At 45.1% G+C, this 27,315-nt stretch overlaps 1 protein-coding gene across 2 annotated transcripts in view; it reads left to right on the forward strand.

The window, feature by feature from the left end:
* The window catches only part of KATNA1 (katanin catalytic subunit A1), a 238,991-nt gene extending 214,075 nt beyond the window's left edge, over positions 1-24,916 (forward strand). For both annotated transcript variants that reach the window (XM_078648652.1, XM_078648653.1), the window contains exon 11: positions 23,440-24,916. In XM_078648652.1, the coding sequence (XP_078504778.1) occupies positions 23,440-23,638 (199 nt within the window). In that variant the 3' untranslated portion in view covers positions 23,639-24,916. The remainder of the gene's footprint in view (positions 1-23,439) is intronic.
* Positions 24,917-27,315: the final 2,399 nt, after the last annotated feature.

Here is a 27,315-nt window from a genome sequence, read left to right on the forward strand (position 1 = left end):
GTTAAAGTAGGTCTAAAGTTCTATCATTTAGCTGATGGGCAGTGTCAATCTGTTTCCAACATTCCATCTCTCGTCTTTCCCCACAGAGCCGAAATAACTGCACTTTTTCCAGTAGTTTGGACGTTTAAAGTGTCACCAGCTTGAGGGCTTCTTGATATCGAATTATCCAAAAACAAATATAGCATATGGACAAAGGGTTCCCCGTCTGATGAGCTGACCTTGATGGGCAGTGGCTTCAGTCCAATTGTGCTTTATTGTAGTTTCCCTTTTACTTTACTTTGTTGCCAATAGTACCCTGTGTTGTGAACTCATTGTGCAGACTCCTGTCAATGATCTAACCATGTCATTTGACTGTCCATTCCTGAATTACGTTTGTTAATGTAACTTTCTCATTGCTAATAACTTGGAGATGCAAAGATAGAAATTTCCAAGTTGATTGAAATAAGGTTTGATTATTAATAAACAATTGCTTCTCCGAAAGCCCATTAATCCGTGCGTACTTGGGAGTCTCTTTAAACTCAGCACTACTCATCAAACACACAAAGGCTGACTCCAGGTATAAGTATTGAAACTTCTGGGCCACTCATCGGAAGACTCCTGGACCTGTAAAAGTTAAAGGACTGTCCTCCTGGCGGAGGACTGTCCTGCTGTCTGAGAAGGTAGACTGGATCGGTTTACCTTTATCCTAGGCTTCCAAAATTAGCTGTTTGCTGCCCTGCTGTGAGCTACAAGGACACATCAAGCTTTAAAGGCCTCCCTTTAACTGTCCAGCTCATCTTCAGCAACGGGAGCTGCTGGAGACCTGCTGTTGGGTTCTGCTTGAGTGAGTCCTATTCCCAAAGTGCTGCCTCCAAGGTACTTGACCCCTGACTGGCATCAGTGGAAGTGCATCCTACAAGAAAAGGTGAAAATCATGAAGTTTGTTCTCCTCACGAATGGGCTCATTCGCACCTAGATTCTGCTGTCCGAGACAACAGGCAGTGTTAAGCTTCGGAGAAACTATCTCTTCGCGCCAACAGTGACTGTCGACGGCAACCAGCTGCGCAAGACATTCATTTTGCTCCAGTCCGCGGTGACTGCCAACGAGAAACTACAGCAACAACTGCCAGACGCTTGACTGGCTCTTTGCTCTACTGCGACAACTAACCTTCTGTGCAAACAGAACTCTTTAAGCTGGACTTAAGAAGGTAACTCTTCAGCAGGACTAACCTGTTCTCTTTTTCCGACCCACGCATCGTCGATGTCCTCTTGAACTTTTGACTTTCCCTGATCTCGCAAGACCAGGTTATCTTGAGTCGCCCTTTGTGCCTTAAGGCACTGTAGTTTAACTAAAGCCTTTAACCTCTTCAGTGCTGCGCGAATTTCGCTGCAGTGCTGAAGGGTCATAAATCATATTGACTCATGACGGAAATGTTCCGTCATCAGCACCGGAGCACCGACGCTGATGACGGAACCGTTCCGTCATGAGCATGGAAGGAGTTAAAATTGCATATCTCCGGTTCTACTGATTTAATTTTTGTCTCTGTGGTGTCACATTATCTATTAACTTACTCTTTTTCTAAATTGGGTTGGGATTTTTCTTCTGTAATGTTTTCCCTTAATTACGTTCTGTGGTCTTAATAAATACTTTACACATTACCTTTAAGCCGGCCTGCTTTTGTGGCAAGTTACCAGAGGGTTAAATGCAAGTTAATTTAGTGACACTTGTGGCCAGAGTGGCGGCTTTCATCCCCCTCAACCAATAACCCAATTTCATAGAGGTCCTGAATAAGCTGCTTGAAAATTGTACGTTTAAGTTATAAAAGCATTTTTAAATGGTGGACAGCCTGAACATTTTGGGCTAAATTAAGATTCACTTAATCTTTGATGTGCACCTGAACTTACAGGCATTATATCATCATACTTTTATTCCGAACCTAGTTCTCTCGGACTAGTCACTTTCAAATGATATTATAAAAATTGAACTTTCCTCAAGATTTATCTGCGAAGAATAATTTTTCTTGCCGATGGAAAAAACTTTGCTGTGTCAAATCGCTTTTTTTTTTTTTTTGTTCTAATTTGCTGTGTCTCTTCCTAAGGGACCACTTTGCCATAAATACAGTGAAAGACTTATTTGCAAGAAATAACAACGTTGTCTTCCTCACTTTAATAGACTTAGATGTTCAAGGTGCTGTAACAAAGTTTTAAAAGGATTAGTGAACTATTTCACAACAATGATCATTATGAATTTATTAGTCAATAGAAAAGATTTTCATAATGTTGATACACAGTAATCAGTTCATGCTACTACATAGCAATTTATCATCCGCTATCTATGCACAAGACCGAAGGTCACCAAGATATCAGAAAACAACTGGTTAAGGAAATGGAAAAAAATCTTTAGACATCTAGAACATATAGTCCCTGTACAAATTCAAGTCCATCCAGACAAACATCGGGACCCAAGTATCCTTAAGTAGTTTCCTTTCTGGGTGGCCTTTCATTATGGACATTACCTGACCACGTTTTTAGAAAATTGACTCCAGCAAGAACTTAGAGAAGGTGGGGTTTTCTTGGGGGAAGGGGGGTATTAGGCTCCAATCATATGCTTGCTATACAAAGTCTTGCTTAAATTAGTTTACAAATTACTAGGCCTGCAGCCTTTGCAGGTGCCAACACCGAACTACCAAATATCATTAACTGCGGAGCACATAATTATATTCTTTTCGAAACTTCTTCAAATACAGGTGTCCAAATATTGCCTAGGCCACTACAAAGCACAAAAATACGAAATGTAGACATCCTACACTCAACAAAAGCATTCATACTCATTGCTACAGCCCCCCTTAAGTGATCAATTTGGTAGTTTAATATAAATCCTTTAACATTATAGTGATGCATCTTTAATCTGGAGATGTTCATACATTGTTGATTCAGCTCGATTGATTTCTCAATGTATGGTTTATAAATCACTTTTGCTAAATCATATTTGTGCCAAAATAGGGTTGTCATCTTATTGAGAAATTAAATAGATTGTTTATCCAAAATCAATCATTTCTTTCTGCTAAATACTTGTGCAAGTCCATACACTGCATTTTGAACAGCTTTTTCAGTTATTTTTCCCCCCAGAAAATAATGCATCTGTATGTTTTTAAATGTACCCAAATTAGATATATCATACAAGGCAATTAATTCAGTAAATGGCTGAAATTGATACCCCTCAAACAGCTGTCCAGCAATATAGATACCAGTTCTCTAGTATTGGGCTGCCTTTCTTAGATTCATATGCTTGAATATTCCCCGTTGTCTAAGTGGGAGTCCCACGGTACATAATATAGCAATAACATAACCATAGTATAGGTAAGAAATAACCATAGAGTAGCATTGAAACATAGCGATTAATAGAAGAAAAACTTGTCACTTTTATAACATATCCAAGTCATTGTAAATAGTCCAAACTCCAGCCAATCCAATGCTAGCACCCTCTAGAATCTTCTCCTCAGAGGCTCAGACCCTTAGATATTCTACCGCACGTCGTGTGAAGGGAGTCTCCCTGAGCTCTGCTCAGATTTTTCTCATTAATCTTCTAAGAGAAATATTTTTGCCATATCTACAACCAAGAAGTCCTTCTTCAGACCCTTTGGAACATGTGGAAAACAGCGACTTAATTCTGAGAATCCTCATAAGAAGTGTATTTATTGCCTCTACCCTGATCATCGGGTGAAGGATTGTAAATTTTGCAGGACTTTCTCTCAAAAGACATTAAAGGACAGAGAGGGGCGTCTCCTTATGTGGCTACAGAAGTTGAAGACTATGGATAACCCCCTGTTAGATGTGGAAAGTGTTTCCTCTGTCCGGACTGCTTCATCATTGAAGAGAGCCAGTGAGTCTGAGAGGTTTCTCCTAAAATTAAGGTGGTTAAGAATTATCATGTTAAGGCTACAGACCTGCCTTCACCTTCAAAAGGGGTGCTTTCAGCCCCTCAGAGTCTGTCTTCACCCTCTACATCCCTGAGATCTGACTCTCAGTCGTCCAAGACTCCACCTGAGCAGTTATTGCCTAAAAAAACTGGCTCTCATCGACGAGCTCGTCGTCGCTCTCTCCGTCAACGAGGACTTCGTCGTCGCTGCTACAATGACGACTTCAACTTCTTAGTCTAGGATGCCAGATATGATCCTGTCGGCAACATCGCCATCAACGTTGGTGTCAGTGAAGGTGAGGCCTAAGTCATCTACGGTGCCTTTGACTTCGTCGACGGCTACTAAGCATAAGAAGCATTCGTTGACGAAAGGGTTGACTAAGACGACAGTGGCTGCGGTGGCTTCGTCTACAGTGGCTTCGTCTGCAGTTCAGAAGCAACATCTCGTGTCGATGGCGACAGCGTCTACGGCTTCATCCATGGATTTAGTTCCCTTGAAGTCTACAGGTTCTCTGCTTCAGCGCCGACCGTTTTCTTTGGATACCTTGTTGACAATTCAATCGACTCCTAATCTCCCAGCAGAGCTTTTTTCTTCTGACGCTGGTGAAGGTGATTCAGAGGAGGAGGATGACAGGTTTCGGGCTGTTCGCAGTCCCTCCGAGCTTCTCATTAAATGCCAGGATTTTGATGACTATCAGGAGTATGAGGATTTTTCAGAGCTTACCGGCCAACCAGCACCAGATCTTCCCATGGCGCAAATGCCCATGTCCCTTATTTCGAATCTACAATTTATGCTGGATGACTATTGCCGTTGTTTTCCAACCTCAGTCCAGACCTCTCCAAAGCCACAAACGCCTCTTCCACCTCCGTTCATTGCAGAGCTGCTAACCCCTCCTTCTACATTGGCGGCAAGTTTCCAACGCCAGGACAATCCACATGTTATTGAGGGTGACATGATGATGACCGAGAAGAGGGTTAGCTAGATGTTAGTTCCCTCCTCACTGAATGGGACAATTATCCGTTTCAAACACCGTCCCCCACCGCTCCAACTTCTCTTGATTCTCTATCGGTGGATTCCATGTCCTTATGGAAAGGGTGGCAAATAGATTTCACCTCCCTATGGTCACTAGAGACGAGAATTGTTCCTTGTATCACTTTAAAGACCAGCCACAGAAACAAGTATGCGCTATTCCATTCATTTATTTTATTTGGCAAGAGGGTCTCAAGCTCATGCAGAACCCTAATTCCATTCCTGCTGTCTTGTCACGACTGGATAAAAAGTACAAGGCCCCTGCAAATTCGCCTGCTTGTCTTATTGCACAGCCGAAACCTGATTCCATTATTACTCAAACAGCACAACGTCCTGCCAGGAATCCCTTGTCTTCGTTATCGGCTCCTCCGGACCGTGATGGAGGACGCCTGGATGCTATAGGTAAAAAGTTCTCCACTATGGCGGCAACTACAGTCCGGGAGGCCAATTCTTTAGCTATCCTCTGCCATTATGACCGACAGATGTGGTCGGACATTTCTTCCCTCGTGGATTTTTTTTTTTTGCAGAGTTTTATATAGCACGAACTAGACCCGAACCGGGTATCAGAGCGCTTTACATATTTTTCCAGTTACGTTACATCTTTTACGTTTACAGTTACTTGCATTTAGGCACGGGGAGATTAAGTGATTTGCCCAGAATCACAGGAGGTTTTGGCGTCGTTACCGAGACTCAAACCCAGATTCCGAGGTCGAGCGCCCTAGCCGTTAGGCCAACTCCTCTCCCCTTGATATTGGATTTGATACCAGAACCTTCTATGGCAGAAGCGCTGAAAATTCTTCAAGAAGGGGAATGGATTTCCTCTGAGATTATTCATTTTGCTGTTGATGTCTCTTCTACTGGCTTTCTCCAACTGGCAGGAGCGGCAGTCCTCCGGCGGCAGGGCTGGGTCAAAGCCACTTTTTTCCGTCAAGAGGTACAGATGAAGATATTTGACATGCCTTATGACAGTGAATCACTGTTTGGCCAACACATTGATGATGCCCTTCAGACGATCAAGAAGGACACCAACACTGCTCGTGCTCTCGCCCCTCAACAACCTTTTCGGGGTGAGAGGGGACGTGGCTCCTCCTCTTCCTTTCGGGGAGGGTCCATTCCGTACCGGTAGTACAACTCTTTTCGAAGCCAACAACGTTACACCTCCCAGAATCAACAGTCGTACAGACAACCATGGCGGACTCTTACAAGCAGTACAGAGGAAAAATCTCTTATAGAGGCAGAGATTCCTCCAAGAAACAATTACTTTTTCCATCTGCCACCCTCGATACCTTCCACTCACACAAGGGTTGGAGGTAGAATCTCCCACTTCTACTCGGTGGTCAGAGATTACTACCGATCGATGGGTTCTGGATATTGTGCACAAGGGGCACGCTTTAGAGTTTGTAAAAAAATCCCTCCAATTCTCTGCCCAGAGGTCCTCCTCCTGCCCATCTGAAGGAACTTTTAGGTCAAATCACAGAAAAAAGGCGCGATCAAAGTGGTTCCAAAACTACAACGGGCTACAGGTTTCTATTCAAGGTTCTTCCTCATACAGAAAAAGTCGGGAGAATGGCGCCCCATTCTGGACCTGCGCCCCCTAAACAAATACCTCAAAAAGCAAACATTCCGAATTTTCTCTTCAGGAGGTGCTTCCATTAATATTCCAGGAGGAATACATGACCGCACTGGACCTTTAAGATGCCTATTTTCATGTCCCGATCCTTTATTTTATTTTTATTTTATGCGATTTTTATATAGCGCGAACCTTACCCGAAGGTGTTGGAGCGCTTTACAAAAGAACCAGTTGTTACATAAGGACTTTGGATTACATGAGTTACATAAGAGATGCAAACAGAAAAAAATATCAAATGTACAAGTTGTAAAGTCACTCAAGGAAGAGGTATAAACTCTAAAAACACATAGGAATGGTAGTAAGTACAAAGGTCTACTACATATGCTAGTGGTAAGAGTTCTATATATACAAATAGTAAAACGGGAACATAAAAAAAATTACACAGTTTCATGCCACAAGATAGGTGAAAGAGCGGAGGATAGTAAAAGGGTCGGAATGAGGAGCGGAGCAGGAGGAACAGATAAGGGTGAAAAAAGAAACTTCAAGGGAAACCGAAAATCTGAAAAACATGTTAGATTCCTTACCTTAGAATAACCCCCAGGCGTCAGACTGGATCCGAAAAGTTTTTCGTCAGCAGTACCCCTGCGCGTCGGTAGGCCGTCGTCTGCGGCTCCACGTCCGTTGTCGGCGTTGTGATCGCCAGGATGATGTAGTCGGAGTACTCGGATGCTCCCTTGCACGCTGACGTCATTTCTTCTTTTTTCCGCGCCAGCAAGCACAGATCCGGGAAGAGTGTACCCTTAGTCATTTTTTGACTAAACTTTGAACTTTTTTGGTTTATCTTTTTCGAGTCGACTTCGACTCCTGGTGCCGGTAGGTTTGCCCGTTTTCAAGCAGTGTGACGCCTGTCACCGACTAATGTCGGTTACCGGCCCCATCGTCGGTGTCACTACTGTCTAGGAGCCGACCACCACCACAAGTCGTGCCCCGACTGCCGGGCCTTGACGTCGAAGGCTAGGCGGGAGCGGTCCCGCAAGCTGCTCGAGATTCAGCAGTCTGCTCCGCGCCGCTCAAGGTCCCGGTCGAGAAGGAGGTCGAGGGACCAATCGTGGAGCCGGAGTCATCACCGCTCGTCGGGATCCAAGTCCTCGCACTCTGGTAAGTCTAGGCATGGGAAGAAGTTGAAGAAACACCATTGTTCTTTGACCGCCCCTCGCGCGACTCGGCCGAGGGTTCAGGTGGTGTTGCCCGTGCAATCGCATCCAGCCCCACACCCTCCGGTCCCTGGGCTCAATGCGACTCCAGAGCAGATTCGAGACTTCCTCGAGGCCATGAGGACTGTCTTTCTGCCATTGGGCCCTGCCGGCGTGCCTTCGGGCCTCGCTGGCCCAACTGGGGGTCTTAGCCCTGTGTTTCCGGCGACTTCGGTCCCGGTGCCGCCGGCGACTTCTGTCCCGGCGCCACAAGACCCTGTGGGATCCAGACCTGGATCACAGTTGACGCCGGTTGACCTTACGACTCCTACACCGGCGCCGACCCCCACTGAGCCAACTCCGGCCCCAGTTTCAGCCCGGGCCCGGCGTCTGACCGGTGCCGTCTCCAACGCCGACTGGTGAATTGTTCACCTATGCCCCGGCTCCATCACTTCTGCCTGTTTACTAGGACACGGATGAAGGGGAGGACTGGGAGGGTTCTGAGGACCCTCTGGCACCGCAGTGCCAGTTAGGCAGGACTGGGCAGATGAGTTAGGGGAGGCCAGTGGTCTAGACACTTCGCCTGACACTGGTTTTCTCGCTCCTCCTTCCGTGGCTACGGAGGAGGGAGCCACCTATGCTGTGGTGCTGCGCAAGGCGGCCAAGGCCTTGGGCTCCCTGCAGTGGCCGTGAAGACTAATCTCCTCACTGAGGTGCTTCAACCGCCAGTAACCTTTTCGGAGCCATTACTGCAGTTTAATAAAGCCCTCACTGACGTTCTGTTGGGCACTTGGTCCAAGCCATCAGTTTCCCCTGTGGATCGGGATGTGGCCCAGCGCCACCACCCAGCTCCGGGGGATCCCCTGCTTTCAGTCCACCCACCCCACCACTGAGTCTGGCTATCCAGGCCTCCACATCCCAGACCGCCTTCCCGACCGCACCGCCGGACTGGGAATCCAAAAGGCTGGAACAGTTTGACAAGAAACTGTTTTCCTGCCTCAGTCTATGGTTGCGAAGCATTAATACCCCATGCCTTTTGAACCATTACACCCACTCTCTATGGGATACGATGGCGGACGTACTGCCCCAGTGTCCGGATGAGGCCAGGGGACGCCTCGCCCAAGCTCTTGCTGAGGGGCAGGATGCAGCACGGTACTCCATCAGATAAGGACTTGACATCACGGACTTGCTGGGTAGAGCAATGGCAACGACGGTGGCGATTCGTCGTCGTGCCTGGCTGAGATCCCCAAACTTTTCAAGAGATGCCCAGAGCACTCTCATGGACATGCCCTTTGATGGCCGCCGCGTCTTTGGCGACAAGGTATACAATGCGCTGGAGCGCTTTAAGAACTCCAGGGCTACGGCCAAGTCCTTGGGCCTGTCGGCCCAGTGCCAGCAAACTTCTGCTTTTTGCTTCTTTCGTCAAGGAAGGGGCACCCAGCATGTTCGTCCAGCCACAGGCCGCAGAACCAACCTCAACGCGGCCGCGGGTGTGTATTCCGCCATGGCGGAGTAGATGTACAGAGAGCCAGTCAGTCCACATCCGCTCCCGCAGTATCTGCCTCAAAACCTTCTAGTCTGAGCTTTCAGGCCCATTCCACCCCAGTGGGAGGCAGTTTGCCATCATCTTCTCCACTATCTAACAAAACGAGAATACCAATACCGATACAAATAGTTCAAATAAAACAATATCCATCTGACTCCAGAAAAGAAATTCAAGAATGGGAATTGCTACTTAATAGCGTTTTATTCAAATTTTTCAAAGAATTTATTTCAAAGTTTAATACATATTACAAAAAGGATTTTTTTGATGATAAACACATGGGACATTAGAGCATTAAACATACACTCAATTTTTCATACAAAATTTCAAGCATATCACAAACAACCATATCACATTCATACACTCAGGGGGGAAAAAAGAATGATATTGCACAGTTTGTAAACAAATTGGGGAAAACCCCAAACAGGGGGAAAAAAACGTGAGAAGCAAAAAGCAGAAAGCAACCAAGGTCTACGAGTGGTTTCCAAGAACAGTAAAACAAACTGGTTTTTAGTAGTACATTCCTATATCTCTAGCAAATTGATTAAGACTCATTTCAAACTAATGCTGCAAGGTAATGTACAGAGTCGAGCTCCGGGTTCAATTATTTGGATGCCCAGATGCTCACGCAGACCAGTTAGGGCGGGGCCTACGCGTTTCGAATCCCACTGTAATCGTTGGGGATTCTCTTCAGGGCCTCTATAGATATCTATGACAAATAAAAACAGAAAAAAAGAGAATAAGTAGAGCATTTTGTAATTTTGAGAGCAACCATAGGATTAAACAACGGACAACATCAAGAGCGCTGCCTTGCGATACTACTTCCAGTCCTGCAAATGGTTTGCCCACTGGAGGAGGTCCTAGACGTGTACTAAGGGAAATGGCCTAATGTGGCTAATCTTATCCTGTAGGAATTAAATAAAGGAATGGGGGCTTTTTGCTGGAAAAATTAGCCTATTCACGTGGAGTCTTAGTTGCAAGAATGGGCTAGGGCGTGGACTGGTCGAGACGTGGCTCTGAATATATTTTAATACTCACCTTTTCGCATCAGTAGATGTGCTTTATTATTCCAGATGTCCCAATACTGTGATAAAAGGATTCTTTTTGCAGCGCAAGGTGCACGGGAGCCTGGAGGTGGAAAAAAACCTCGTTAGAGTGTCTCATCTAGGCTGGAGTGACATAGTCGGATCGAAGAAACAACCTTGTATCTTACCCCTAACACTAATTCGCTTAGTTTCGGGGCCGGAGAGAAGGTGGACGGCAGGATTAGTTCGGTGAACAATCTAAACTGCAACGCAAAAGGGAACCGATTACACCTGCAGAAGAGAAACTCGTTTTGACATACTATCTACGTGACAGGTTAAAAGAGTCTTACCGGTTTAGAAAACTAAGTAGCCCGAGTTGGTAGAGTCAGTTGTGTTCTTCTAATCCACGCAGTGGATGAACGATCAGCACTGCAATGGAGTAGGAAAATAGTGTGTATCAGTTCACTGCACACAAGGGTCGTTATTGCGGAGGCGTTTAGATGACCAAAATGGTCTTACCGCTCCTATTTAATCGGTGTGCTTCGGAGTATGGTGAGCCAACCAACCACAAAGCTTCAAAAGCGTTCAAACAAGGGCACTACAAGGGCAGGAAAGAGGAATAATCAAACGAGGAAATCCTGTATATATACATGTATCGGTGATAAGATGCACGCTTCACCAATTCTTACCGAGTACACTTGTTATTTCAATTTTAACTCGTGCATCAGAAGGCGCATGGGGTGAACGCCTACCATGGGGCGTATAGATAATCTACAACAAAGGGGAAAACAACCGTGACTAACAGTGGGAACAGGAGTATAATCTGGCGCTTTTGGGGGTGAGACCCCTTACTTGTCGCCCGGGCATCAACACGGGAGGCTGGCGTTTAAAACGGCACTTCTCTCTCGCGCATGGCATACCAACACTTCGGACAGGTGGGTGCTGCAAATTGTCTGAAGGGGCTACTCCCTCCCCTTCGAGGCAACCCCTCCAGCCATGCCACCGCATGTCGGGGTATCACTTGCAACTTCTACGGGAGGAAGTTACGGCCCTCTTGGCCAATGGGGACAATCGAGCGCGGTCCTGGCCCAGAAGTAGGATGGGGTTGTTACTCCCACTACTTTCTGTTTTCCAAAAAAGGCAAAGGGGGCCTATGCCCTATATTGGACCTCGGGAGCGTCAATGGCTTCCTCCAGAAGGATACGTTCAAGATCCTGACGTTGGCTCAGGTTTTGGCTGCCCCGGACCCTGGAGACTGGATGGTAGCGTTGGACTTGCAGGATGCTTATTTCCACATTCCCGTCCTGCCGGCCCACCGGCGTTACCTGCGGTTCACAGTGTGCCACGAGTACTTTCAGTTTACCATGCTCCCCTTCGGCCTCACCTGTGCCCCTTGGTTGTTCACGAAAGTGATGGCGGTGGTCGCTGCTCATCTGCGCAGATCGGGGGTTCCAGTCTTCCCCTTTCTCGACGACTGGATGTTGAAGGCGGACTCGCCCCAAATAGCCGTCTCCCACCTCCAGACTATGGCCGACCTCCTGCATTCACTGGGGTTCTCCATCAACGTGCCGGAGTCCCTCCCAAAAGCTCCTCTTCATCAGCGCAGTTTTGGGTTTATGCTCCCGAGCAGCAGGTTCGGGATATTCAGGCTCGGATTCTGATCTTTCAGCCTTTATCCCGAGTTTCGGTCAGGATGACCCTACAGCTGCTGGGTCCGATGGCCTCCCGCTTCCTGCTGGTGCATCACGCCAGGTGGCGAATGCGGGCTCTGTAGTGGGACCTGAAGTTCTAGTGGGCGCAACATCAGGGCGACCTGTCAAACCACGTCCTGATCTCGTAGGTCACTGCAAGACCGTTGCAGTGGTGTCTCACGGACCGCGATTGGATCAGTGGCAGATCCCCCTACCTTCCCCAAACCGGAGCACACATTGGTGACGGATGCGTCGCATTCCTTCCCTCTGTCGGGGGAAGTGTAGTGTAGGTGTTCACTGACAAAACCACCGCCATGTGGTATTGCAACAAACTGGGCAGGGTGGGGTCAGGAGGCTCTGTGCCTCTGGACATGGCTGGAACATCAGGACATCACCCTCGTGGTTCAACACCTGGCAGGTTCCCTGAACGCCAGGGCGGACGAGCTTAGCCGTCGGTACATGATGGATCACGAGTGGCGTCTGAACTTGGACGTGGCGCAAGGTCTTTCAGCAGTGGGGCGAGCCTTTGTTAGATCTATTCGCCACTGAAGAGAACGCACAAGGTCATCAGTTTTGCGCATTGGAGTTTCCAAGGCGGCGCTCGCTCAGAGACGCTTTTCGTCGCAAGTGAAGTTGTGGTCTGTTATACGCCTTTCCGCCTATACCACTTCTGCCCAGAGTGCTGAAGAAGATCAGGAGCGACCAGGCCCAAGTCATCCTTGTGGCTCCAGACTAGGCACGAAGATATTGGTATCCCGAGCTACTCAGTCTGTCAATCGATCCGTCTGCCTCCTTAAGGAAGATCTTCTGTAGCAACAGGGGACGGTCCTCCACCCGCACCTGTCCAGCCTCTACCTCCATGCGTGGAGATTAAGCGGCGAAAGTTGATGCCATTTGACTTGCCTCCTGAAGTCTTGTGATGTCATTCTGGCAGCCAGGCGTCCCTCCACAAAAATGGTATACACCTGCAGGTGGAACATATTTGTGGCATGGTGCACAGCAAAGGCTGTGGATCCCATTTCCGCCCCTCTTTCTGAGGTTCTCCTCTTTCTTCTTTTCCTGGCCCAGCAGGGCTCTGCTCTGGGCACCATCAAGGGATGTCTTTCAGCTGTTTCAGTCTTCTTGAGGCTTTCTGATCAGCCTTCTCTCCAAGTCCCCTGTTGTAAATAGATTCTTGATGGGCATTACTCACGTTTCCTCCTGTTCCCTTAGTAATGCCTCAGTGGGACTTGAATCTCGTTTTAACCTATCTGATGTGTGCTCCGTTTGAGCCACTCCAGAACTGTCCTCTGTCCTCTTCACCTTCTGACTCTCAAAACTGCTTTCCTGGTTGCCATCTCCTCTGCCAGAAGAGTGAGTGAGCTCCAGGCTCTTTCTTCTAAGCCTCATTTCCTCTCTGTCCATCCGGACAAAGTTGTTCTGAGGACTCGTCTTTCTTTTCTGCCCAAGGTGGTTACTGACTTTCACATTGGCCAGTCCATTACTTTGCCCACCTTCTTTCTGCCTCCGCATCCTTCGAAAGTGGAAAAGAGGCTCTACCGTCTGGACCCAAAACGTGCGCTTTCCTTTTACCTGAACCGCACACGACGGTTCCGGGTGGACGACCAACTTTTTGTTGGCTACGTGGGCGCTAAGAAGGGACGGGCGGACCATCTCTCGGTGGGTCCTTTTGTGCATCAAGGTCTGTTATTCCTTGGCTAAAAAGGATCCTCCTGAGGTGCTGCACGCCCATTCCACTCGGGCCACTGCGGCTACTACTGCCCTGGGATGGGGAGTCCCTTTGCAGGACATTTGTCAGGCAGCTACGTGGGCCTCAATGCACATGTTTGCCAAGCACTACTGCCTTGACAGTCCAGTCCGAGGGATGGCTTCTTTGGCCGTTCGGTTCTCCAGGACTTTCTGGTGTGATCTTGGTTCGCAGACCCACCACCAGGGTTGGTATTGCTGGGGTATCTATTCTAAGGTAAGGAATCTAACTAACGTGTTTCTTTCAGATGCACAAGTTACTTGCCTTCGGTAATGATAGATCTGTAAGAAACATTAGTTAGATTCCTTACCGCCCCACCCATCCTCCCCGTTCTGCGAACCCATATCTAGGGTTAAGGTCATCCCTTTCAGGGCCCTAGTTTCATGGCACCATTATCTGTTTCTTGCATGGCTCTGCGTTCCTGGCAGGAAAGCTATGTAAAGAACGGACGTCAGCGCGAAAGGGCGGCGTCTAAGTACTCCGATGTCATCCCGGCAATCACGATGACTGACGCAGAGCCGCAGACGACGCCTACCGATGCGCAGGGGTACTGCTGACTAAAAACTTTCCGGATCCAGTCTGACGCCTGGGGGATTTTTCTAAGGTAAGGAATCTAACTAACTAATGTTTCTTACAGATATATTGTTCCCGAAGGTAAGTAACTTGTGCGTCGGGGTTAATGTCAGCAAAACTATCAGCAAAACCTGTTAGGGACCCGCAAACAAAATGACCAAAGTATAGTTCAGATTTTGCAATAAAATCATTTTGGACAAGGATAAAGGGGGTGGGGGGGTGTCAGCGAGCCCGGAAGGCAGGTGACGGCCAGAGGGCATAGTCCCCAGCCCATCTCCTCAGCAGCCGCCAGGGTAGCCCAGCGGGGAATCGGCAGCATTGCAATGGATCCGCGATGGACAGAGACCCCGCCAAGCATCAGAGGAGCGCCAAGCATCAGAGGAGCACCGAGCATCAGCTACACAGAAATTGGCATTGCCAAAGGCCGAACCTCGGAGGTCAGATGTAGGGCTGAGAGGATGGTGCCACAGCGGGCAGACGGCTGGGTTCAAAGTTCATGAAAATTTGCAGACGCCGGTTTTGAATTCGATCTCGTGAGTAAGATCGAGGGATCGCCATCCAAGGAAATCTTATGTATAAGGGTCAAGGAGGGGAGTGGATTTGAGAGGATTTAGCCAAAAACGCAGTCCCTGGCCGGGAGCTCCCGGCCGGAGCGCCTCACCTGTCTGCCATCTTGCATTCATTGCATCCTACCCAGGCACAGAAAATCCCTCCTATTTAGAGTGGCTGGGAGAGATTTCCAATTCAAAGTCCATCCATTTGGCCTCCGTTCTGAGCCCCAGGTGTTTACCAAGGTCCTGGACCGGTGGCAGCTTTTCTTCGTCTACAAGGCTTACAGATATTTCCCTATCTCGACAACTGCCTTCTAAAGGCACAGTAGTTCAAACTGGCATCCCGACACACACTACTTTGCAGGTCCTTCTTCCAGTCTCTGGGCTTTTCGTTCAACCTGGAAAAGTCTCACTTTGTTCCCGCTCAACTCTGGACATTCCTGGGGGCCATAATGGACACCAAACTGTCAAAAGCCTTTGTGTCGCACGAAAGGTGTCAACGACTTTCCAACCTAGCGACCTTCCTCCGGTCAAGAAAGTCCATTTCTGTTCAGCAGTTGAAGTCTTTGCTAGGGATGTTATCCTCTTGCATTCCCCTAGTACCTCGCTGCCGCCTGAAAAAAAGACCCATCCAGGAGGAACTGGACAAACAGTGGGCTCAAGATTCAGGACCCTTCAATGATATGATCAAGGTCACATCTCAGATAAAAAGGGCTCTGTTATGGTGGACTCTCGAAACAAATGTCTCTTCAGGTAGTCCATTTCTGGTGGACACCTCAAGTTTCACTTTCTCAACAGATGCATCTCTTATATGATGGGGATGTATCTTCAAGGCTTCACAGTCAAAGGACGATGGGATGCACATCAGAGGACCTGGCACATCAACCTTTTGGAGTTACTATCCATATTACTGGTGCTAAAGGCTTTTCACACCATCATTCAGGGAGCTTCGGTGTTGATCCAGACGGATAACACAACGAGCATGTACTATATAAACCAACAAGGTGGCACAAGATCCATTTTGCCATCCCTTCAGACTCAACAAATCTGGGATTGGGCAACCCAGCATCAAATCACTCTGACAACAGTACATGTTCTGGGAGCGTCCAACATTCTAGCGGACTCTCTGAGCAGGTCAACCTCATCCAACCACAATTGGGAATTACATCAACCCACACTGGATCGCATGTTTCGGTTATGGCCCCCCCCCCCCCCCCCAAATCCGGATCTGTTTGCAACCAATTTGAACCGCAAATGCCCATTCTACGCAAGTTGGCTTCCCCAACCAGTCGTGCAGGAATGCTTTTTTTAATGAACTGGTCAAATATATGCCTATGCTTTTCCGCCGATTCCTCTGGTTCCCTGGGTGCTTCGGAAAATGAGGCGGAAACCTTGCCACAGTCTTCTAATAGCTCCCACGTGGCCTCTACTTATCTGGTTTACGGAGCTCCTTCTCCTGTCGCAGTGCGACCAGATTCTGATTCGCCCAATTCCGGATCTTTTGACAATGGATCAGGGACAGGTTTGTCATCCCTATCCGGCATCTCTTAGTTTAGCAGCCTGGAACCGGAGCACTATGAGTTTGCCAACTTAAACATTCCTTCAGGGAAGTTCTTACTACGGCTAGAGCAGCCTCCACTGTGAAAACCTACAAACTCAAATGGAAACGGTTCTGTCTATGGTGTGAAGCTGCGAACGTACACCCCGTTAATTCTACACTAGGCCAACTTTTGCCTTTCTTTTTACATCTAGCAAAACCAGGCCTCTCGCATTACTCTTACATTTTTTCTGGCATCAATTTCAAGATTCAGACAAGATGGTTCCACCTCTCTTTACTCCTCCAGAGTAATTCAACAGTTCTTCAAGGGCCTATTCTTCCCCCAATTTGTCGCCCGCCTCCTCCTTGGCATTTAAACATTGTATTGGCACAACTCATGAAGCCCCCTTTGATGCAATACATAAGGTCGATCTCAAATTACTTTCTTAGAAGACTTTGCTGCTTTTGGCTCTCACTTCTCGTCGAGTTACTGACAGTCTTTTACTACGAAACTGCCTTTTCTACAAATCACCAAGGACTCTGACGTGCTCCGCACCAATCCGGCCTTCATCCCCAAAGTGCCATCTGATTTCCATCTTAAAGAGCCGGTCATTTTAAAAACTTTTTCCCCTAATTCTCCAACTTCAGCAGAAAGGACACTACATTCTTTAGATGTCAAAAGATGTCTGCAATTGTATCTTCAAAGGACGGCTAGTATCCGTAAGACTGATACATTTTTTGTAGCCTACGGACGATGCGAAAGGGGCATCCAGTCACCAAACAGACAATTGCACGCTGGATATCTACTGCAATCGCTTTTTGCTATCAACAAGCTGGGAAGCACCTGTTCGAGCGCATTCTACCAGAGCAGTTTCCTCTTCTACTGCGCTGTTTGCTGGTGTACCTCTTCAGCACGTCTGCAGAGCTGCAACATGGTCCAGCAGACACACCTTTACCAAGTACTGGAAGCTGCTGACAACGGGGACACAGCCCTGGGGCAAGCAGTCCTATGTAATCTCTTTAAATACGGTGAGCTTCTGTTGCCTCCCTCCTCCTGAATACAAGTACCGTTCGTTATATGCTGGAGTTTTTGTTTATCGTACTGTGTTTTATGATTGATTTATGGTTTACTTTGCATAGTTTTGGTATCACTGCTAACTATTCTTATTCAAGCATGTGAATCTATGAAAGACACCCCAATACTGGAGAAAAACAAAAGTTACTTGCCTGTAAACTGTGGTTCTCCAGTATTGGTGTCTTTCATAGATTCACATGCGCCCACCCTCCCTCCCACAGAGGCTCCCCTCTTATTCTTGACTCTTACGTCACTCTTGTGCTACCAAAATCTGAGGGCCTGAGCCTCTGAGCAGAAGATTCTAGAGGGTGCTAGCGCCTGCTTGGCTAGAGTTTGGACTATTTACAATGACTTGGATATGTTATAAAAGTGACAAGTTTTTCTTCTATAAATCTGTTTCAATGCTACTCTATGGTTATTTCTAACCTATACTATGGTTGTTATTGCTATGTTATGTACCGTGGGACTCCCACTTCGGGGAATATTCAAGCATGTGAATCTATGGAAGACTCCAATACTGGAGAACTACATTTTACAGGTAAGTAACTTTTGTTGATTCGTGCCATTTGTCAGTACGGCTGAATGGATTATTTCATATATATTTAGCGTGTTATTGGTAGGATCGCTATTTTGCTCTTTATATTTTAATCATGCATTCACAAACACCTCTTAAAATGTGTCCAAAAGCCCAGTGATCCCAGCTTTGTATAGATTGGTTGAAGATACCATATATTGGAATACCTGTCATGGTGAGAAGATGACAGCAGGCTGAGCGCTCTTGATGACTGCCTGCTGAAAGCTTCTATTTCTAAAGCATTGAGTAATGTATCAGGAGAAATGCTACTTTAACATCAGCATTACAAGAAAGAACGTAGATGCTGTAACCCCTGCAGAACCTTTGCTGTACTCCAATGACGCTCAAGAGTTTGGTACTGAACTCTCCGTGGCTTGAGCACCCTGGCTCCAAACAAAACAATAAGCGTTAATGTTTGATTGGTAACGGGTAAGAAAGTGATGTTTGCCATTTGAGAGGATTTTAAATTTCAATTCCCCAGATACCAAAGTTCAAGTCACAATATAGAAAGTGCCACTTTTTAGAAAGTTATCAATTACGAAAAGAAGGTACATGACATCCTTCGACACTTCTGCTTTATCTCTTTATAACCTCAACCAAACAATTTCTTTTGTTTGATTTGGTTATTTATTAAACCATTCCACACAAGAGGCACATACATTTTCGGATCCTAGTGAAGGTACATCTAAAAGACGGGTAGCTTTTTTAAACAAAGGCAAACAGAAACCAAGAAGAAGGTTCAAACCTCAGCCATGGGAGATGAGGACACACCGTCGTAAAACCAACGTCTATCGTCCATCTATCCCAGAGACAACTGTCTCAAGATGAAGAAGCAGTTTTAGAATTGGGCCTTAAATTCGTTCCGAATAAAGAAACTGACTTTACCAGACAAAAATTAGAAGCTATTGAATTTTGCCGAAAGATCCCGTTGAAGTCATTTTTTTCCGGCAAAGACTACAAAAGCAATAGAGAAGTTTCTGGGCTGTCTAACAAATCAAAGTTCGTTCCACCAACTCAAACTGTTGCAAAAGAAATTGTGGCCTTTGAACAGGTTATCTTGTCCGCAATTAACCAATTGGAGATAAAGAACACTTTCCTTAAACTAAACATATCTGTGAGACAACAAATGGCCATCAATGAGCTGATGAATAATATAACTGTAGTTATCAAACAGGCCGATAAGGGCGGAGCCATAGTGATCTGGCCCAGAGAGAGATATTTTAAAGAAGGCAGGAACCAAGTGTACAACCAAGAATGGTACCGCCAAGTCAGAGAAGACCCCACAAGACCAGCACAAGAACTAATTGCCGAAATACTCAAGGTCTGCATGGACAGTGACTTTTTGGGACCTAAAGAGTTCGACTATCTTTTCAAACAATTTGCAAGGATTCCGGTAATTTTATTTTCTGCCGAAGATCCATAAGAGGCTCAATGACCCTCCAGGGAGGCAGATTGTGTCGGGAAGTGATTCCCTCTTGGAGCCCATTTCAAAATACGTTGTTTTTTTTGTTTCTTTTTTTTGTTTTTTTTCTTGAAGCCTTTTTTGACGGATGGGCCATCATGTCTAAGACACAACTGATTTTATCCTCAAAGTGGAAGGCCAAGAGTTGGATGACCAAACGCAATGGATGGTTTCATTTGATGTAACCTCGTTGTACACACAGATACCCCAAGATGAGGCGTTACAAGTAATTGAAGCATACTTGGAAGATAGACCAAGTCCTTACAGGGTGCCAACCACATTTATTGTACAACTAGCTGAGGTTGCACTCCGAAAAACTACTTCAAGTTTGAAGATTCGTTCTTTATTCAGGTAAAAGGGTCCGCCATGGGTTGTCCCTTTGCTCCATAAATGTCGGTGCTCTTCATGGCCAAGTATGAAGATATATTCATTTTTAATAACAATCCGTTCAAATATTTTTTTTTACAGTGGCTGCGTTATATAGACTATTTGGTGTATATGGTGAGGCTCCCATGAATAATTGGAAAGTTTCCATGGTTGATTTAATACTCGCCACAAAGATATAAAATTTAGCCTGAACTCAAGTAAAACCTGTATGACATTCCTGGATTTGGCGGTCTCCCCTCATGAGAATTGGTTGACTACTTCACTGAAAACCCACTGACAAAAATATCATCCTACACCACAAGAGTGCTCACCCCAGAAGTCTGAAAGAAAACCTTACGTATGGTCCGCTTTTGCAGATTAGACTAAATTGTTCAAGAAAATCTGACTACGAGCAGCCATCTGTTGTGATCAAATGTTTAAGAGGGGATATCCGAAGAAGATGTTAAAACATGCTATAAAAAGAGCATGGTTCACACCTCGTGAAGCACTTTTACAAAAGATAGAAATTACCATTGGAAAGACTGGTTTGTGTCACAACGTTTGGCCCAGATACTAATAAATTTAAGCAAATTGTATTAAGGCACTGGCATCTGTTAGAAAACTTAGATTGCCCCCTTCAGGCGCCTTTATTTACCATGAAGAATAATCAGAGCATTGGCCAACAAATTGTAAAGGCAGACCTCTTTCCTACACCGAAAGGGAATCTACGATCACAATGGCAATTTAACCCAGTTGTGGGACATCGTAAATGTGGAAACTGCTCCGTATGTGCACCGCAATAGAAGGGTCTGAATTTGTACATAATGCCATCAGATGCCGACACTCAGTTTACAAATTGCAAAACCAAACATTTTGTTTATGCTGTCCTTTGCCCATGCTTGGTTATACATGGGTAAGACAAATCAGCAGATTAACCAGTGCATCACACATTGGTCAAGAATAAAAAAGAAAGTACTAATAACACCCATGGTTGAGCATTTTATTGAAAAATCCCATAGTGAAAAGGATTTCAAGTGGACAGTTTTATTTGCCTTGGACACACCTAAAAGGTTAATTGACATTGACACTGCTTCAATCCAAAAGGAAGCCTACTTGAAATTAAAATACAATAGTGCAGTCACAGGACTCAACAGAATGATAGAACTGTCTAGAGCATGATGCATTGCCTTTCAAACTGCAATTCCCAGAATGCACCTGTCAGAACGATCTCCCCCGTTTTGCATCGCCATTGGCTGCCTTTGCCTAACTAAAATTCCCAGGGGATTAAGCGCAATGTCAAGCGCGTTATATGTTCTTCTAAGAAATTCCCCCAGCTGTGTAATGGGCGTTTATGCCGGTCAAAAAATATTGGAGTGCTCCGGTTAAGCTCTTGAAAGTAAGTGTTGCGAAACCAAACAGCGTCCGCTTGCGCTGCGGCTCGCGGGCTGTTAAAATTGGTAACTGACAAATACAATTCTTTTACGAAATGGGAACGCGTGTGGATTGATGTCCGCGTGGCTCTCGATACTTCTGCATTTGCCAAAGTAAATGTTGAGTCTTTTCAAACTTAAACCAAACATTTGAAAGGTTAATTGAGCTGCAATAAGTAATCGCTGGAGCTCAACCTTTTTGTGTCGTTACAGATAAACATGTGATTACTTAACTTTCGGCAAAACAAAAAGCCCCATTCCCAGAGTTCAAAAGTAAATACAAACCAACAACATTGTTGCCTTCACGAAAGCGAAATGATGATTTCAACTAATTTTCATCAGGTAATCTTTGTCCAGCGTGTGTTAGATCCTGATGGAGAGTTGTCTTTAACAAATTAATGTAGTTTAGGTACACACTCACACTTTTTTTGCTTCTTTTATTTTTCAGAATTTCATGAATACCCGTGAATAACTAGTACTTTAAGCCTGTGCTTTGAAATGCGTTGGCATTTAGAAACACTGAGTAACTGTCAAATATTATACTTTTGCTGTTGAGGTACCTGGACTGTAAAATTGATTCCCTCCCCACTAGCAGAAAGCAGTTCCCTTTATTAGGTATTTCCTTGAGTTTGGGTTTGAGTGACAGCCCCAAGGATTACTGTGTGGTAAATGGATTGTTGTAAAAAATAAAGTTGATTGGAATTTTTGTTGCATAAAAGTAATTTAGGTTTTCAATGTTTTTTGTTCATGAATGTAATTTGTGAATTGTTCAATGTATTGTCTGTTGATGTTGTTTGAGATTTCTCTTCTTTTCGTACTTTTGAATTTTGCTCAAAACGTGAAAAAAATTCTTAAATGGAATGGTTTAATAAATAACCAAATCAAACAAAAAATTGTTTGGATGATGCTATAAAGAGATAAAGCAGAAGTATCAAAGGTGTCTGGTACCCCCTTTCGTATTTGAGCTGGGCCTGGTGCACTTGGGGAGCAATAAGCAGCTCACTGACCACGCAGGGTGCAGTTACAGGTCAAAGGTTCACGTCGGAGCAGCATCTGTAGGCAGTGACCTGCAGGCCGAGCACCAGCTGTGGTTTTCTCAGACGTAGCCACATGTTCAGGTGGCAGCATATCTCGGTTCCGGGATCGCAGCAGGCAGGAGGGTGGGCGCTGATGCGCTGTACAGGAGAGCACAAGCCGCTTTAGTGACCCGGCAAGGCCCAGCAGCCTCGTACCTCAGGCTCATACTCTGCTCTTGTCGCTGTGGGGCCTCCAAGTTAGGCCAGGCTACTGGTCGCTCACAACTGACTGGCATCCTGGGGTATTCAGCCGCCTCTCATTCACTGCTCACTTGTCCAGCAGCCTTGGGGGACATATTGGATGATCTGATTGCTCAGGGAAGGTGGAAACGGCTCGTCTCTGCATGGTGCCGGGCCAAGTATGCTAGAGCTTCAGTGCCATGAGACCATCTTGGATGCTGCTGTGGCAACACCCCTTTATAAACCAGCATCAAAACAGCTATTTTGTTCCTACCACTAAGTATTGGCATCTTCCACCTGCATCAACTTGTGAGATGCAGTCTAAGAGCGTTAGATTAGTCACTGCATACTATTGAAAGCACAGTGATTGCCTTTAATATTTGGCTTATGAGCCAAATTCCTGAGTTGCTTTTGTTCTGGTTCAGGAAGGACCTGTCCAGGCAGTTCTGGATAGACCGTTTCCATTGGAGCAGGGTAAAGATTGATTTGTGTTTGGCTGGGTCCAAACTGATGTGGCAAGGTGTGCAAAATAACACTGGACTTTGATGTGGCTCAAGTAATTACCAGTGGTTGAGATTAATTCGAGCATTCTATCCATCACTTTTTTTGTATACTTTGCCATCTATGAAATCATGCATACCTATTTGAAGCTGTGCTAATACTACCTACAAAGAGACTCCGATGGTTAGAAATTGTTAACTTGTAGGTTTCATTGAGCTAATGTTGGACGGGTTTGTGTAGAGATGCCTATTAAAGTCAGGAATCAAACTAGCAGTTTGGCTAATGTAATGCTTGTGCATACTGTTATAAAATAATAACATGTTTACACCAAAAATACATTATTGCATATTGGATTCCCCCTTGAAGGACAATGTGTATCTATAAAAAAAGGTTTGATTGCTTTATCTTTCCATTTAGGGATGCATCTTTGATGGCAATGAGACGACGTATTGAAGGTTTAACACCAGAAGAAATTAGAAACCTTTCCAGAGATGACATGCGCATGCCTACAACCATGGAAGACTTTGAAGTGGCCTTAACTAAAGTGTCTAAATCTGTATCTGCCTTAGATATTGAGAAGTATGAACAGTGGATTAATGAATTTGGATCATTTTAGATGATCATGTTCAAGCATAACAAGACTTTAATCCTGAAAATCCATCTTAAGTCTTAACATGTTTCACATGTCATGAATAGAACCGATACAGAGCACCATGTGCCTTATTTTTTTACCTGTTTGTAATTACATCCATAAAGGTAGATTTTTATACCTTGGATATCGATTCCTGCTTACCCTTGAAATCTGGAGCCAACCACAAGATTAATGCACACATTGGTATGCCGCTAGCTGTTTAAAATCTTGAAATAACCTGTTAGCTTCAATGTTTTAGGATAGTGCCAAGTACAATATTTATTCATGTTAGTGACCTTGACAACTTGACATATTTTAAAAGCTGCACCATTATTTAATGTATCGGCTGTTTTTTCAGAACAAATGGAAGGTGCTTTTGGTCAAGTAAAACTAGGGATTGTAATATTTTGATAACTGACAGCCAATTTATTGATGTCATATTACGAAATAAATAGCCCATTTTCTTATATGGTTCAGAATGATGGCTGCTAGGCCAGGCTTCCCAGCTCTGGTCTAATACTGTTACTACAGGAATACTGTAAGCACTGGAATGATCTTTTGTTTTTAAGGAAGCTAAATGTGCCAAATAACAATGACTGAAAAGTTCAATCTTCAATTATAGTCTTATTATATAAAAAAAGTTTCTTAAATAGACTTAAGGAGAATAGAAAACCTTACATAACTTCCCTGAGATGTTCAGAATTCTTTTGGTTGGTGCTACTGAGAAGAAATATTGATACAAAATTGCTTACAAGTTCTACCTGTAATGGGACCATGCAAGCTTCTCAGATGGCTCGCTTGCAGTCTGTTAGATATCTTGCTATAAGGAAGCCAATAATTGCTTAAAGTAAAGGCAGTAGTAGACAGGTGAGGATAGCTTCTATAGATCATTACCCCCTATGTCTACTGCTGATATCCTCAGAGTTTGTCTTCCTCAGCCTGATATCTTTCAGTATGGAGAAGGTTCTGTTAGAAGTGGACTACGTAAGTTCACTGCCATGGATGCCATGTTCCCTGCCAGTTTGAATTGTTTCTCCTCACAAACTGGCACAGTAATTCAAAAAAGTGTATCAATGACGTTGCAGAGATTTAATGTCTTATAAAACGATTCCAAGCCAACACTATTTTAAAACATCACTGGTTATCTTGAAATGGTTTCCTTGTTTTGTCAGGCCATCATTTTTAAAATGAACAGTAAATGATTTTTCTTTGTTGGAATGTACATTTTTCTACAGTACCGGGTTGATTAAATATTTTCCTGATTTTCTTTGGGTGTTTCTTAAAGCAAATTTGATCACGCTAATGACCACACACTATCTAGGATATTAAACTGTTTGCAGCAGGAATCTTTTCTGGATTCACATAATGTGCAATATTCTGCCATGTAGCGGTTGGGCTCTAAAAGTCTACTCCTGGACATCCCTCGCACTCCCTTCTGCATCGTTTGGTATCGACCACTAGCTGGGTTTTCCCGTCACCTAGGATGTCAGATGCACCCTTGAAGCTCCTATGCATGTGCGCCATATTAAGATTATTTTTCCACCTCTAATTTCGGAAGTAAGTTCTACATCTCTGGGTCAAAAGCGCCAGTGCTTTCGAGGAAATTCCTTTAGCCGAAAGTTAAGAAAGAACACCATAGTCCTTAAACAAGAACTCTGGTGGGGGAAGTCTATGCTTAAAAAATGTTTTAACACTTAAAACCGTAAAAAATATATTTTATATAACCAAGTCAGAGAATTGATTCTAGCGGGGTGGTGTGAGTAGTGGGAACGCCATTCAGTCCTCAAAGGGTTGGCAAACACACCCTTTAAGCTTTTGCCACAAAGCCCCTACGTGGTTGCGCAGAAAGACAAACCTAAGGTCTGCAATTTGTACCCACACCAGATGAATGGGTCTTTTGTGTGTAGTTCCTTCCCGTAGTCCTTAAATAAGGAAGAAACAAAGGTGGGTGCATAATGCCGCAGCACAATCAAGAAAGTCTCTTAAAGACTTTGGAATCTACAGCAAGAAAGAAATAGCCAAAGAGACAGTTTTTCTAGGGAGATCAGGGTCGGACGTTGAAGAATCAACACGCACAGTCTCAGGCAAGGACACATGAGTGAGCAAGAACATTACAAAAAACACCGCCACAAGATTGCAGCAGTATTTAATTCAGACCTTCGTCATCGAAGTCCCTGAAAACCACTAAGGCTTAAAATAAAGGTAGTTGGAGGCAGCATCAAAACGAAGGAACGCCACAGATCCAAAACAAAGGCCAGCACTTTATCGACCTGGTTTGATGCTCAAAGGTGATAGTGACTGGAATCAGAATCAGAAAAGGCACTACAAACTCCAAAAATGCTGAACAAACCAGCACGATTGGTATTTCTAAACTGGAAGATAGTTAGGGCCTGCTCCCATTTGGTGACCTGCAGACCCACGACCATCTAACTGCTTCACAACATTATCTGCACATACAGGCATGCCCTTCACCTTAAGGCACATGGGGACATAATGCATGAAGTCCCTGATGCGTCACCACTGGAATATCGACTTCTGCTTTCACCTTTCCTCACACACGTGATCTCCCTTACATATAGGACATTGCCAGCCAACTGCTGGCTCCCTTTTGACAGGTTGCGGGATCAGTGGGAGAAATACAGGCGCACTAGTGGATGAGGAAGTAGTCCAGACCTGCCTACATCCTTGAGAGGTAGGTATTAAAGCTGGATACAAGGGGTAATACAATTGAAGATCCTGCACTGTGTGTGTGTGTGTATATATATATATATATATATATATATATATTTTCATCAAGGTGCCCTGAGCATGGAAGCGCACACGACATCACTCAGCCAGCCAGCCTTCAAAAATGCAGCCTGCATTTCTGCTTTCCATTTTTATTTACTTGCCAACATGTTTCAAGGTTCCACGACCTCTTCTTCTCGGGCTGAAACAAACTTCATTTGAGGCTCGCATTGATTTCATTTCCTGTTTATTAACATCTCTGCCCCCAGTGGGCGTATGCTCATTCTTAAATGTCTGATGGGACATGTAGTCCGAATGCGAGAAAAATGTTACTTCAGGTAAGTTCAAATGCACAGTTTGTTTTATTTTACGTCCATTATTACCTATAGTAGGCTGAGTCACAGAACGCAGGCTCAATCTGCATGTCGAGTGGTGTGCTGTTCCAGTCATGAATAGTTCAAAACGGCAGCCTCGCTCAGCTGGTTGCAAACTTTTTTTCCCCAGCTGGTCGATGGAGCAGCTCCCCACGGCCGGACCGCCGTGTAATGGTATTTTCATCAAGGTGCCCTGAGCATGGAAGCGCACACGACATCACTCAGCCAGCCGGCCTTCAAAAATGCAGCCTGCATTTCTGCTTTCCATTTTTATTTACTTGCCAACATGTTTCAAGGTTCCACGACCTCTTCTTCTCGGGCTGAAACAAACTTCATTTGAGGCTCGCATTGATTTCATTTCCTGTTTATTAACATCTCTGCCCCCAGTGGGCGTATGCTCATTCTTAAATGTCTGATGGGACATGTAGTCCGAATGCGAGAAAAATGTTACTTCAGGTAAGTTCAAATGCACAGTTTGTTTTATTTTACGTCCATTATTACCTATAGTAGGCTGAGTCACAGAACGCAGGCTCAATCTGCATGTCGAGTGATGTGCTGTTC

Source organism: Lissotriton helveticus, chromosome 6, assembly GCF_964261635.1.
Source record: "Lissotriton helveticus chromosome 6, aLisHel1.1, whole genome shotgun sequence".
NCBI lineage: Eukaryota > Metazoa > Chordata > Amphibia > Caudata > Salamandridae > Lissotriton > Lissotriton helveticus.